Source organism: Lagenorhynchus albirostris, chromosome X (assembly GCF_949774975.1).
Source record: "Lagenorhynchus albirostris chromosome X, mLagAlb1.1, whole genome shotgun sequence".
NCBI classification, from domain to species: Eukaryota; Metazoa; Chordata; class Mammalia; order Artiodactyla; family Delphinidae; genus Lagenorhynchus; species Lagenorhynchus albirostris.
The window spans coordinates 116,073,680-116,087,457 of record NC_083116.1 but is presented as its reverse complement, the minus strand read 5'-3'; the positions used below and the strand labels follow the sequence as shown (position 1 = coordinate 116,087,457).

The 13,778-nt window shown below is 39.9% G+C and overlaps 1 protein-coding gene across 1 annotated transcript in view; it reads right to left on the bottom strand.

Moving 5' to 3' along the window:
* The window catches only part of MAP3K15 (mitogen-activated protein kinase kinase kinase 15), a 152,705-nt gene that overhangs the window by 100,933 nt on the left and 37,994 nt on the right, over window positions 1–13,778 (bottom strand). The window contains 1 exon segment of the mRNA XM_060138461.1: window positions 1,164–1,357. Within this exon segment, the coding sequence (XP_059994444.1) occupies window positions 1,164–1,357 (194 nt within the window).

The window sequence follows — 13,778 nt, the reverse complement described above, 5'->3', positions numbered from 1 at the left end:
GTTCACTGTGCAATAAGACAATAGTTACCAAGGGGGGACTGAAAGAGGCTTTCCAGGGATGTGCTGCAAAAGGTCTCTCATTTGCTTTCTATGTTGGCATGTGGTCACATATGTCTGGGTTTCCAGTCTTCTTTTCCCGTTACAATCTGTAGCAAAACTCTGTGTCCAGAGGAGAGGTGACAGGATAGAAAAAGAGAACAGACTGTTAACAAGTGTGCACCTCACACCAACCCTACAGTAGTTAACGCTCCACAGTTTGGGGAGCCACAATGCAAGCCACAGGGACGTGTGGTCCCTTACATTTCAAGTCAGTCCTGCCAGTGCTTCGGATTTTCATTTGTTTTGGAAGGACAAATCCTTCTTGAGACGTAACTTTCAGGAATAAATCCTTTAAATTGGCCACAGGCAAGAAAAAAAAACCCAAAAACTGGGTCCTTTGGTTAAGTAGAATAATTTTTCTGCCTTCAAGTTTTAGAACAGGGATGTTTTAAGGACTGGTTTCTTGAGCACTGAGGCTCAAAGAGGTGAGCTAACTGTTCCAAGGCTACACTGTGAAGAATCGCCTGGGCTAGGATTCAAACCCAAACCTGTCAACTCTTGAATCACTATTCCACACTTTCTCCGACATAAATCTACCAAGAACAGGTCACAGGACACGCTGAGGTCAGGATGGCTTCAGCTTGACTCAGTACATCCCCACTTTTACAGCACAAGGACTTATGGTTGGAATGACTTTGCTGACGCATTTTAACAACCTTAACAGCTGATTGGTAGTAGGGAGGAAATCACGTTCAGAAATGACCTTGAAACACAGAATCTCAGAGCTGAAAGAGCATGAAAGAAAATCAGTGACTTAAGTTCCTTATTTTCTAGATGAGAAAACAGCTACAGAAAACTTATTTGTCAAGGTCACACTGGGAGTTGGAGCCAAACACAAGCTCAACCCTGACCTCATCTCCAGTTTTATTCTCTTTCGGTTACACCTCAACGGCCCAACTTAGTGAGACAGTAAGGAACACTGGATTCAGGGATGACTTCAAAATAATTGGTCGGGGTTCCCCACTCTCTGGGCACTAAGGTCTCTTGAAGTTACATCACCTCCATGGACGTGAAAGGAAAATTTTGGCAAAGCTCCCAGCGTTTTGACGGTTGATGGGAATTACCATGAGGTCACATGGATGTCCTTGAGGAGGCTAGTAAACCGGTCCACCAGGGGCACACACAGCGGACCCAGGATGGTGTCCCAGTTGGGCTGCATGTACTCCGAGGCACGTCTCTGGGCGTCACTCTCGCAGCAAAAATAATCAGCGCATGGTGTCATGATGTACGGGATGAAATAATAATTTCCACTAGATGCCTGGGAAAAAGAAACAAAAATGTTTCACGAAATAATTGATGCAGAAGCACAGCTGTGGACTTGGGCAGGTGGAACCTTGGTGGGACAGGAAAGGAGAAAATGTCTGACGATGAACGACCTGCACAATATGACTATGAATCTATCATACGCAAAACAGGAAACCACTCAATTTCACAAGCTCTAACACGTGGACATACGACAAAAATTTGGTTTCAAATGCTGAACTGATCTGTATATGTTTCTGAACTTCATCAGCAAAGATTTTAGGGTTTTAAGTCTCAGAAATTACATCATTTCATTACATCTCCCCCCAAATCAGAGGGAACTTCAGCCCAATGATAACCAAGGATTACAATGTAAAGGCTTATTTTCTTTCTTTCAGCATAGGTGGAAAAGCCTTGTTATTTGATAATTTAACCACAGGTGAACTATTTATAAACTTCGTTGAGTAAAAACTGTTTTGCTGGAAGCAGATATTACTAAATATGATTACTCTCAGAGATGTTTTGAAAAAAAAGGATCTGTTTAAAAATTTTTATATTGTCAAATAATACTCAAGTAAAACAGTATGTTTTTTCTATGGAATAATCATACTTCATAGTCAAATTGTAATCCTTTGTAAAGCATAAACACCACCTTTAAATAGCATTAAGCCCATGCTCAGTTTTTAGCAGATTTGGTGGACTAAAATATGTTTTTACAGGACATTCTTCTATCATAGTCAATATTTTGTCTATACTGTCATAAAAAGCAACTAGGTTAAAAGTTCAGACTCTCTAATTCCTTTATCTTCACTAAGTTTTAAAGAACTTACACGGTGCCAGAAATAATTCATCTGACTTCTTCCCTTTAATTTTTTCAACTAAGGGAGTTATCTAGGAATTTTGGCATAATGCAGACATCACCTTGGGAAGTACACTTTCACCAAGAATGAGAAGTCAAAGAAGCAACACAGTTTCATCTAAATTAAAAAGAAATTCATTCATCACAGAGACAACTGTCAGAATGCTACAACCTCAGATCAAACAGAAGTCTTGGGAAAACTTTCCACATTGGGGAACTAGCTTGGAACAAATATGTGACAGACATTTTAAAGTTTTCCTTTTGAATAAGATTTGCTTACACAAGGACAGGTGGCATTCTTATTTCTATCTAAATTCAAAATACAAATAATTGTCCTGCAATTATCTCCCTCTTTTGTACCTTCTAGAGCATCTGTGGTCCTGTCACGACACGTCTTTAGGCCCTAAAATAATTCGTTAAGCAAAAATGACTAGTGATGCCCCACTCAACCATATTTGAGACGGTCAGCAAACTTTTTCTGTTAAAGGCCAGATGGTAAATATTTCTGGTTTTGTGGGCCATATAATTTCTACTGCAACTACTCGACTCTGCTGTTACAGCATGAAAGCAGCTGCAGACAACATGTAAACACGAGCATGGCTGTGTCCCAATAAAACTTTTATTTATGGGCACAAATTTGAATTTCATATTTTCATATGTCCTGAAGTATTCATCTTCTGATTTTTTCCAAGCACTTAAAACTGTAAAAGCCAATGTGAGCTCACAGGTCATCCCAAAACAGGTGGTGGGCCAAGCCTTGTCTAACACTAAGCTTCCTGATGTTTCATGATTCCTGATAATAGGTTTGATGAGAGTACTTACCCTGCTACAAAACAGCAGCTGGATGCTGTCCCCGTGGACACTAGATATTGGGGTTAAACACCTCAAACTACAAATGTCAGTCTGTTACAAAGAGAAGTAGCAAAATTTTTGGTGTGTTGGTGATAACTGGGGAATGGGAGGAACAAAGACCCTTCCCCCTCTAGTAATATCTTCAAATTCTCAAAGACAGGTTCAAATTGCCCAGCAAAGTAAGGTTTTGGTAGGTTAGAGACGAATTTCTCCATCATCTATAACAAGAAAGCCATGTTGCTAAAGTTAATTAAATTAAATGCCATTTATACACTCAGAAGTTAAATTGCTTGTTCTTCTACCTGAAATTGGTCGAGTTACGGTAAAAGATTTCCTAGTTCAGACTAAGAGGGAGAAAAGAGCTTTGTGAATCAGTGAAGTCCAGAAGGTAAAAAAAAAAAAAAAAAAATCCTTGAAGAAATAGAGTTTGCTATTTTCAAAAAGTTAGAGCTAGGGGGCTTCCCTGGTGGCGCAGTGGTTGGGAGTCCGCCTGCTGATGCAGGGGACACGGGTTCGTGCCCCAGTCCGGGCGGATCCCACATGCCGCGGAGCAGCTGGGCCCGTGGGCCATGGCCGCTGGGCCTGCGCGTCCGGAGCCTGTGCTCCGTGATGGGAGAGGCCACAGCAGTGAGAGGCCCGTGTACCGCAAAAAAAAAAAAAAAAAGATAAAAAAAGTTAGAGCTAGCCTCAGGTGTGTTGAGCTCCTCAGATCCCCTCCCCAGAAAAACAAACATAACTGGTAACACATATTTTTTAAAAACCATTTAAAGTCTCTATAAGTTGTCTTAAGAACATACAGCAAATGGAGAAACGTTTACTCGAGAAAATCGAGTAAATCTTGATAAGAAGACTGAGACTCTAGTGTTTGAGCTATAACCTGCTCTTCCCCTACCCTCGAGCCCAGAGTGACAATTCTACTCTGGATGGGTATAGCCAAGAAGATGGGACCCCCTCCCACCCTCAGCTTCAAGTCTCGGGTGGCAGTTTCTCCCTGGGAAGGCTAGGCCACCAGCATCCTCATTCACCACAGCCCTGTCCTGTAGAAGCTCTATCCCAGGCAAGCATGGCCAAGAGGACCAGGGCTCCATTTCTCCACCGCGTTCCCACTTGTATGGCAGAAGCTCTGTCTTAGGTGAAACAGGCCAAGAATACTGGGCCCTGATCATCTGTGTCCCAGCTCACATAGGGTAAAGGTTCCATGCCAAGAGAGGCAAGCTGAGAAGATCAGGGACTGCTACCCTTGCCCAGCACCCCACTCATAGCAGGGTATCACTCTGAGAGGGGCAGGCTGCTACTCCCCGCTCCCCAGCTCTGGAGCAGTGGTGCAGAGGCTCTGCCTAGGGTAGAGGCATGCTGTAAGAACAGAGAGCTTTGCAGCTCTCCCTGAGGGGACTGACTTTATGTGAAACATAGCATGGAGAAGTTCAAACCTACAGGCACTGTCAAAGACAATGGAGATTTTTATGGCAAGAAATTAAGAGGAGGCTGGTAGCTCCATGATAGCAATGGGTGAAAGGTAGACAAGCTAGAAGTTTAACAAAGAGAAACAGGGGAAGAGAGAGTTATGAAAGGCTTCCTGCGGTCAGAGTGAACCTTAAAGACCAGCTTTAAAAACTACCCCTGCAAAGAAGCCCAATGTTAATGATATTAGACTGTGGAACATTTATGTCTCTGGTGATTGGCAAAAACAATAAAGCAATCAGCTAACAATTAGGGGAGACTAACAACTGGATGTAATATCAGTAGAGGAAGATCAGTCAGAAACTTAACAGGGAAACTGGGGAAACATACAGTCAAAGAGAGCCCAGCTATAACTACTGTCATCCCCAGGTGGGGATAGGAGGGTTAGGGTAGCTGTGTGCATGTTCAAGGCTGCACCTTCTGAGGAGTGACATCAGAGGCTGCCCACTGGAGGAAATAGGCTTCACTGAACTAGTCCAGCAAAGTCACTGAACAAATAAACCAGCAAACAGGAACAAGTTCCAGAGGCAGGAGGGAGAAAAGTCAGTATCCAGAGTTGCTACATTATCTAAAATGTCTAGTTTTCAGCAACAAAAAATACAAAACACGCAAAGAAACGGGACAGTGTGATCTGTATACAGGAGAAACAGCAGGTACCAAGTAACTGCCTTTGAAAGGACCCCCTGGGTCCTTTTGGACTTTGGAGACAAAGACTTGAAAACTGCTACCATAGATATGTTCAAAGAACTAAGGGAAACCATACTGAACAAATTAAAGGTATTAACTACAATGCATCATCAAATACAGAATATCAATGAAGAATCAGGAATTACCAAAGAAGAAGCAAATGGAAATTCTGGACTTAAAAAGCATAATAACCAAAATTTAAAATCCACTGAAGAGGCCCCCAACAGGAAATTTAAGTGGAAGAAAGAATCAGTAAACTTGTAGACAGATCAATAGGGATTATGCAAACTGAAGAACAGAGAGAAAAAAGAATGAAGAAAAGTGAACAGAGCCTCAAAGAAATGTGGGACACCATCAAGTGCACAAACAAACACAACTCACAATGGGAGTCCTGAAAGGAGAGGAAAGAAGCAGAAAAATACTGAAAGAAATCATTGCTGAAAACTTCACAAATTTGATTAAATGAATCTACATATCCAAGAAGTTAAATAAATTCCAAGTAGGATAAACTCAAAGAGATCCACACCCAGATACACTGTAGTCAAAATTGTGAAAGACAAAGTCTTGAAAACAGCAAGAGAAACAAGTGTCTTACCGTGTACAAGGGCAACCCAATAAAAAACATCTGACTTTTCATCAGAAACAGTGAACGCTAGAAGGCAGTAGGACGACATATTCAAAGTGATGAGAGAAAAAAAAGTGAACCAAAAATCTTATATCTAGCAAAACTATCTTTTAAAAATGAAGACGAGGGACTTCCCTGGCGGTCCAGTGGTTAAGACTCCGCACTCCCACTGCAAGGGGCACGGGTTTGATCCCTGGTTGGGGAAATAAGATCCTGCACGCCGTGTGGTGCACCCTTAAAAAAAAAAATCAATCTAAAAATAAAGGTGAATCTAATGTCACTCAAAGTATACAAAGTCTCTAGAGAAAATTTCAACACCCTAATAAAGGATGTGAAAGAAAATCTGAGGGGAAATAAAGACATTTTCAGGTAAACAAAAACTGAGATAATTTGTTCCTAGCAGACCTGTCTTACAAAAACTATTAAAGGAAGCTATTCAGGCTGAAAGCAAGTGACACCAGACGGTAATTTTAATTCACATGATAAAAACAAAGTATGCAGTATAGTTATACAGGTAATTGTAAGAGACAACATAGTTGCTAATTTCTTCTTTCTTAACTGGTTTGAAAGACAATTGCATAAGATGATGTATATAATCATATGTTGGGGCCTGTAACATATAGATATGTAATATATTTGACACCAGAAGTACAAAAGATGCAAGTGGAAACAAAGCTGTATTGGAATAAGGAAACAGCACCATTTGGTAACTTGAATCCACAGAAACGAATGAAAAGAATCAGAAATGGTAAACAAACAGGTTAGTGTAACTCTATAAGTACTTATTTTCCTTTCTTCTCTCAGCTTTGTTAAAAGATAATATTATACAGAGTAATAATTCTAACAAAAATACATACAAAGATTACAACTAAATAAACCTGAGTGTCCATAAGAGGTAGGTAAGTTGAAGGTGCAGGAATCCAACCTATTTGGATAGAATTGTTACAGGTTTTAAAACTATTTCCAAAACAAATATTTCTGCTGAACTCTTGACAGTCTTCCTTTAGCAAACCTATTCTACCCAAATAGCACAAAAGTTAACTTTGCCCCAGTCCTGCTCTAATCCTCAATAATGAGGTGTGAAAAAATAAGATTTTGACAAATATATGCTCTGTGCTATCACAGGTTATGGCTCAAGTGGCCAGAGCAGCAGTGGTGGAGGCTGGTGAAAGCCTGCCCACAGCTGGAGCGGATCTGATCCTCTGAGCAAACATTTAGTCTCAGTTTGAGAAAATAAGGAGAAAGAAAGGGAATGCATGAACTCTGAAAACAACTGAACAAGTTTAACAAACAGGACTGAGGAGACAGCAGGTATCTGGAGCCTTGGGAAAGTAAAAATACTTGCTTTGAGAAAATCTTTCATAAAGTGTATATAGAAGTTTAAGAAATTTTACAGAAGGAAATTGGGGCTCATGATTACATTTTAAAAAGCAATTCATAAACTTCCAAATGAAAGCACAGGCTCTTGAGTGCAGTACTTTTGTTCTTACAAAGAATAGGCCCAAACATCTTCAAATGATGGAACACATTCAGGCTTTTGTTGGTGGGGGAGACGCAAAATTAAAAAGAAAAACTTTGATTAGCATAACACATGCTCAATAGCAAACCAGGCTTGGATATTTGTAATTGTTACATTTATAAATGGAAACATCTCAAGAATCCAGCTCATTAAAACAAATTTAACAAAGGCAGCTTAGTTTCCTACATAAAGGGGCATTAGAACCAGTATGCTAGGCACATAACTAGGTAAACCCTTATTCCAAACACCCTTCAAGTATTTCCAAAAGGATGATTCTGATACAGTAAGCGAAGTCAGAGAGCAGAGTAAAAGCCACTGGTCTCTGACACTATGAGGGTAGGGAGTAGAGGAACCTGTCCTCTGAAGTTTTTAGTTCTAAACTTAGCAACTGAGACTTCCCAAACTACTACCATCTACAAATATCACCACAATTAACAGTTCATCCCGTAGCATCACTAGGTTAAATAATAGGTATCTTTAAAAAAGCTCTCATTACAAAAGTGTGGTTATAAAAATGCCATAATTTTTAATGCCTGCCTAATATACCAACTGGTGAATATATATAATGTACTTCATCATTCTATTATTTAACTTTGTTTTGAAATTTTTCTTACTATACACTGAGATGAACACCTTTGCATATGGCATAGGTGCATATTTACACTGTGGTCTTTTCCTAAGAATAGCTTCCCAGGAGTGAGACTACTAGAGCAAGTTTAAGGTTCCTGATATGTGTGGCCAAGTTGCTGCCAAAAAGGATGGAGCAGCTTATACTCCCACTGGTAGTATACGAAGGCACTTCAATTTCACCACTGTCTCAGGAGAGCTGGGTAGTGTGTTTTTTTTTCACATTTGCTAAGTTAGGTAAAAAAGAAATAACTTATGATTACTGAAATAGGAAGTCAGTATCATATCAGCTCAAGCGTAGCAAGATAGTGGACAATTTGTATAGCCAAAGATTGAATCCCAATTCTGCTCCATACTAGATGATGACTTTGGAAAATGTACTTATCCACCTAAACCTCAGTTTTCTCATGTTTAAAATGAAAACAATAATACTGTCAATTTCTTTAAGTGACAGAGGCTTAAAGACAGTCATGGCACATAGTGGGCATCCAATAAAAGTATTGGCTATGTTAGATAGTTCTCGACCAGACCAGACCGGGAATTCTGAACCCGGAGCCCATTAATTCTTGGGGGTCTGTGAACTTGAATGAGAAAAAAAAATTCCACCTCTGTCATCATTTGCCTTTAATTGAAATGCAACACAGCCTTCGATCAGGAATGTAGGTAACCCATTCTTGTTTTAGCAGGACATGGGACTTTGTCACTAATCACAGAATTTTTCATGTCATATTACAGTTCCTGCAGAGATCTCAAAGTAACTTTTATACTTATCACTACTCCAAAATTATGACAGTTTTTAGACTTGCTGCTTCATTTTATTATTTGAGACATTAGTAAAGGAGGACATAGATTATAATATACAGCTTTAAAAATATTTTTGATAACTATATTTCAGTATAAATATAGTCATACTGAAATATAGTTGGTCTCCTTTGTAATCCTTTGTATTTATTTAAGCACTTTAAGATACATTCTGAGAAGGGGTCCATAGGCTCCTCCAGACTGACAAAGGGGTCCCAGGCCCCCAAAATGTAAGAAACCCTGCTCTGGACTCCAAGCACATGTTTCACATAGAACAGCCTACCTGTAGCCCTAAAACATCAGAGATTCTTCAGTGGGCTTCATATATGAACATTTCCATGATAACAGTGTGAGTCCCATCCATAAACAACTGTCTGGTTTCTCCCGGACAGCCCAGGAGAGCAGAGCATGTTGGGGTCTCAACCTAACTGCCCATCAGGTTCAACCATGGCCACTAAACAAGAACACGTGGGACGCACCCCCCAGCAGGCTCCTCTGCAGGCACCCTGTGCAGGAAGGCCAGCGGCCCAGGAAGGCCAGCACAGAAACACAAGTGAAGGGGCCTCATTACACCAGCACTTAGTTTTGTTTATGGCTAGCAGCAGCTCACATAGTTGGTCAAAAACAGCACAAGTTTTATAAATTAATTCTTTAGAGCAAATAAAATGTGTAAGAATTTATCCCAACCAACTCATGATGAGACTTTCAGCTTGACCTTCCAGGGAACATTTTAAAAGTAATGATACAAACATTTAATCAGTCAACAAATGGCCTACTCAAAAGAAGGGGGAAAAATCTAAGGCAGATGGAAGGTGGTTTAATACTACCCATGAGGTAAGCTGATTTCTGAGCACTTATGGAAGAATGCATACCTTGATTGCTGGCAGATTCAAGCTTTGGAGCTTAAATCTTGTAATACAAATGGACTGCAAATCCTTAGTGAAAACTAGAATTTAAACAGCATAGAAAATTGTTCCCAAGAAAACTTAGGGAGCAAATGCGCAAACCTAAGACAATGAAAAAATTATTTAACGTAACCATGTTTGACAAAGTCAATTTATTAAGGAAGAAAATCTAGGTCAGGTATCACTCTAAAACAAAATGATTACAAGGTACAATTCTTTGTCTAGTCAGTTAAAGGAGAATTTTTAAAAATCAGCATGCTTGCATATCAGGGAAATGCATTTTTTTTAAGATCAATGCAAATAGCATTCTACATTGCTATCTTTCTATACTGGCCTGGTCATAAGAGGAACAAATGCATATACAGAAGCTGAGTAACAATTTCAATTGGATAATCAGACTACTGTGCCACTGAAAGGTGAATGAAGATACCCCTGCTGGAAACATGCCATGTAGCACCAACTGAGCTATTCCAAGAGTCCATCTGCTTTGTTCAAATAACAGAATAGCTATCATAAAGTCAGAGAATTACTTCAGAGCTGGCACAGACCACAGTAATCACCTTATTAATAATCATCTCATTTTATAAGGGAGGAGACCGATTCCCAGCAAGATTAACCAACGGGCCCACAGATGACCACAGAGCCAGGCAAATGTCATGTCCTCCCCCTCCCTTCCTAGACTTCTTGTCACTGTCATTCCAGCTTAATTCTGAAATATCCTTAAATAGACACGGACATGACATACAAAACAAAATGCCCAACATCAACAGATGAGTGAATGGAGAAGTTTATGGTATGTGAATTACGTCTTAAAGAAAATAAATGGGTATCATGGGACACTAAAGACTTATTCAGTTAGTAGGCAGAATTAAATATTTCTATCTCAGTTCTGACACTGGCCCTGTGAAATGTGACATTACTCCTGTGATATTCAAGAGGCACAGAGAAAGTTTTATGGTTCACACCTCCAGAGTACTCCAACTTATTTATTTATTCAGAGTACTCCAATTTAAAAGAGAACACAGACCACAGGCATGAAGGGGAAAAAAAGACAAAAAAAGACTTGAACAGAGAACTTAAGATGAGGTAGAAATAAAAAATAGCTATACAAATGAAATAAATATTCAAAGGGCAGAAATTTTTACATAAATCACATTCAGTGCGTAAAATAAAATTCTCCATCTACTATGAGAGCTAGCCTTCTTGTTTGAAATTGAGTCTTCATAATAAAAGTGGTAGAAATTCTGATTCTGAATTCAGAAAACCCAAAGGATATGGAAAGTAGAAAAGAAATTTAATTGCCTTTTTACCAAAGTGTCCCTAAGCAATCGACATCATCCTTGGTAATTCTGGATCCCAAGCCAAAAAAACCTGAAGAACTGAGGAAGGCAAGAGGGAAGGACCAGGAGAAATGCTGTTATTCTAAACTTGAGGCCTCAGTGTGCTTGTAAGCCAGGTAAAAGACCTCCAGTATTGTAGACAATACCTCCAATACTGCCAATGTCTGTTTCTCAAAGAATTTTCACTTCACTGGGATCATAGAGGTAACTATTTTGATGGGAACAATGAGCTTCTTTCAAATCTCACTGGCTTTCCAGAGGAAAAAATAATCACCTAGTCCAGAGGTCAAGAACCAGATTAGTTTTTTAATAAACTGTTTTTTAGTAACATGATCCTAGCTCGGAAATTTAACTCTGCTTTTAAAAAACCATCTCTGATCTCTAGCTTTAGGACATGACAAATGAAAGTAAGGTCTAGTTTACTTTGAACAATTTCTTCTACAAGTATTGGGTGGAAAACCTCATCTTCTGCTAGTAATTTTCCTGGAGAACAAGGAAGGTTTATGTCCCCATGCTTCCTCTCTGGTGAGGCTACGCACAGCTTCCAAATAATTTCCCACCAATTCAAAGGAAAAAATTATTTCTGTGCATCTCAGCTCTCGAGGTACATGCTTAGTCTTGGGGTATATATGATTTACATATTTCTCAAGTAAAATGGTTATAAGCTGGTGGACACTCAGGCATACACCCACATCCCCCCTTCAAGGAAGGACGTGCTGCCCCAGCTACCAGGAGCATTGCAGCTCTCATCCCTGCTGTCAGCCCCTTCTGGAACTGCCTCAGCTGCAGAGAGCACTTCACTCAACGTCACTCTCCTTCCAGTGAGGGATGGATACAGGAGAATAAAGGCCTGGCCATCCCATCCCAACTCAGAACTACTCCAAAAGGTCATTCCAGCTCAGAGCTCCCCAGGGGGGATCGGCCAAGGCTGCCACTGAGCCTGCATCCCAGTTGGATTTCTCTCTCTTCCCAGTCCTGCTTCCTGCCCTCCTCTCCCTCAGAGGTGATCCCAAGGGCACTCCTCAATAAATCTGTTCACTAAACTCAGTCTCAGAGTCTACTTCCTGTAGGGAATCAACCTGCAAAATATAACGTAACTTTGAAAGTATGGTTATATTTACAAAGGAGAATTAAAACAAACAAAGAATACCTGTGGACTATGTACAATAATAACAAACTACCAGGAAGTTCCAAGGTTTAATAGATAAAGTAGTCTCTTGGGGTTGGCTACATTTTCACTCTTGTTTTCATAAAGGCTATATTTTCACTCTTGTTTTTGATTGTTCATCATATAAATATGTCTTCTGAAGTGATAAAATGCTGATAGGGTCTATCTTTGTTATCTCTAAAGCAGTAGAAGATAGCCTAAGAATGAAAATGGATGAAAATGATATACGAAGTCATTTTTATGGATCTCTGATCAAAAACTGAATTACATTTTAACTCAAATACTGAATTACGAAGCAAAATATGATGTGTTAAAGATTTCTGTGAAAGGTATTTCTTTTTAAAGTTTTTTAAAAAATATTTACTTATTAATTTATTTATTTTGGTTGTGCTGGTCTTAGTTGCAGCAGGTGGGCTCCTTAGTTGCAACACATGGACTCCTTAGTTGCGGTATGTGAACTCTTAGTTGCAGCGTGCATGTGGGATCTAGTTCCCTGACCAGGGATCGAACCTGGGCCCCCTGAATTGGGAGCGTGGAATCTTAACCACTGTGCCACGAGGGAAGTCCCGAAAGGTATTTTTTAAAAACAAATCTTGAAAAGGAAATTAAGAAAACAGTTTCATTTACAAGAATAATCCAAAAGAATAAAATATCCAGGCATAAATTTAACTGAGAAGGTAAAAGACTTGTACACAGAAAGCTATAAAACACTGCTGAAAGAAATTAAAGGGGACCTAAATAAATGGAAAGACACCCTGTGTTTTTGGATTGGAAGACTTAATATTGTTAAGTCTTAAAGTGATAAACAGATACAACGCAATCCCTATCAAAATTCCAATGGCCTATTTTGTAGAAATGGAAAAGTTGATTCTCAAATTCATATGGAACTGCAAGTGGCCCCAGATGGCCAAAACTGTGTTGAAAAAGAAGAACAAAGTTGGGGGAATCAGATTTCCTAATTTCAAAATGTACCATAAAGGTACAGTAGTCAAAACAGCGTGGTACTGGCATAAAGGTAAACATACAAGTCAATGGAATAGAATTTCAAGTCCAGAAACAAACCCTTACATTTATGATCAGTTGGTTCTGACAAAGGTGCCAAGAAAATTCAATGGGGAAGGAATAGTCTTTTTTTTGTGTGTGTGGTATGCGGGCCTCTCACTGCTGTGGCCTCTCCCGTTGCGGAGCACGGGCTCTGGACGCGCAGGTTCAGCGGCCATGGCTCACGGGCCCAGCCGCTCTGCGGCATGTGGGATCTTCCCAGACCGGGGCACGAACCCATGTCCCCTGCATCGGCAGGCAGACTCTCAACCACTGCACCACCAGGGAAACCCAGGAATAGTCTTTTTAAGAAATGGTGCTGGGACATCTGGATAGCCACATGTAAAAGAAAGAAGCTGGACCCCTACCTCACACCAGACACAGAAATTACCTCAAAATGGGTCAGAGAAATAAATGTAAGAGCCAAAACTATAAAACTTTAAAAGGAAACATAAGAGTAAATTCTTCATGACCTTGGGTTAGGCTAAGAGTTCTTAGACACAACACCAAAAGCATGAGCCATAAAAGAAGTAATTGATAAAGTCTCTGATA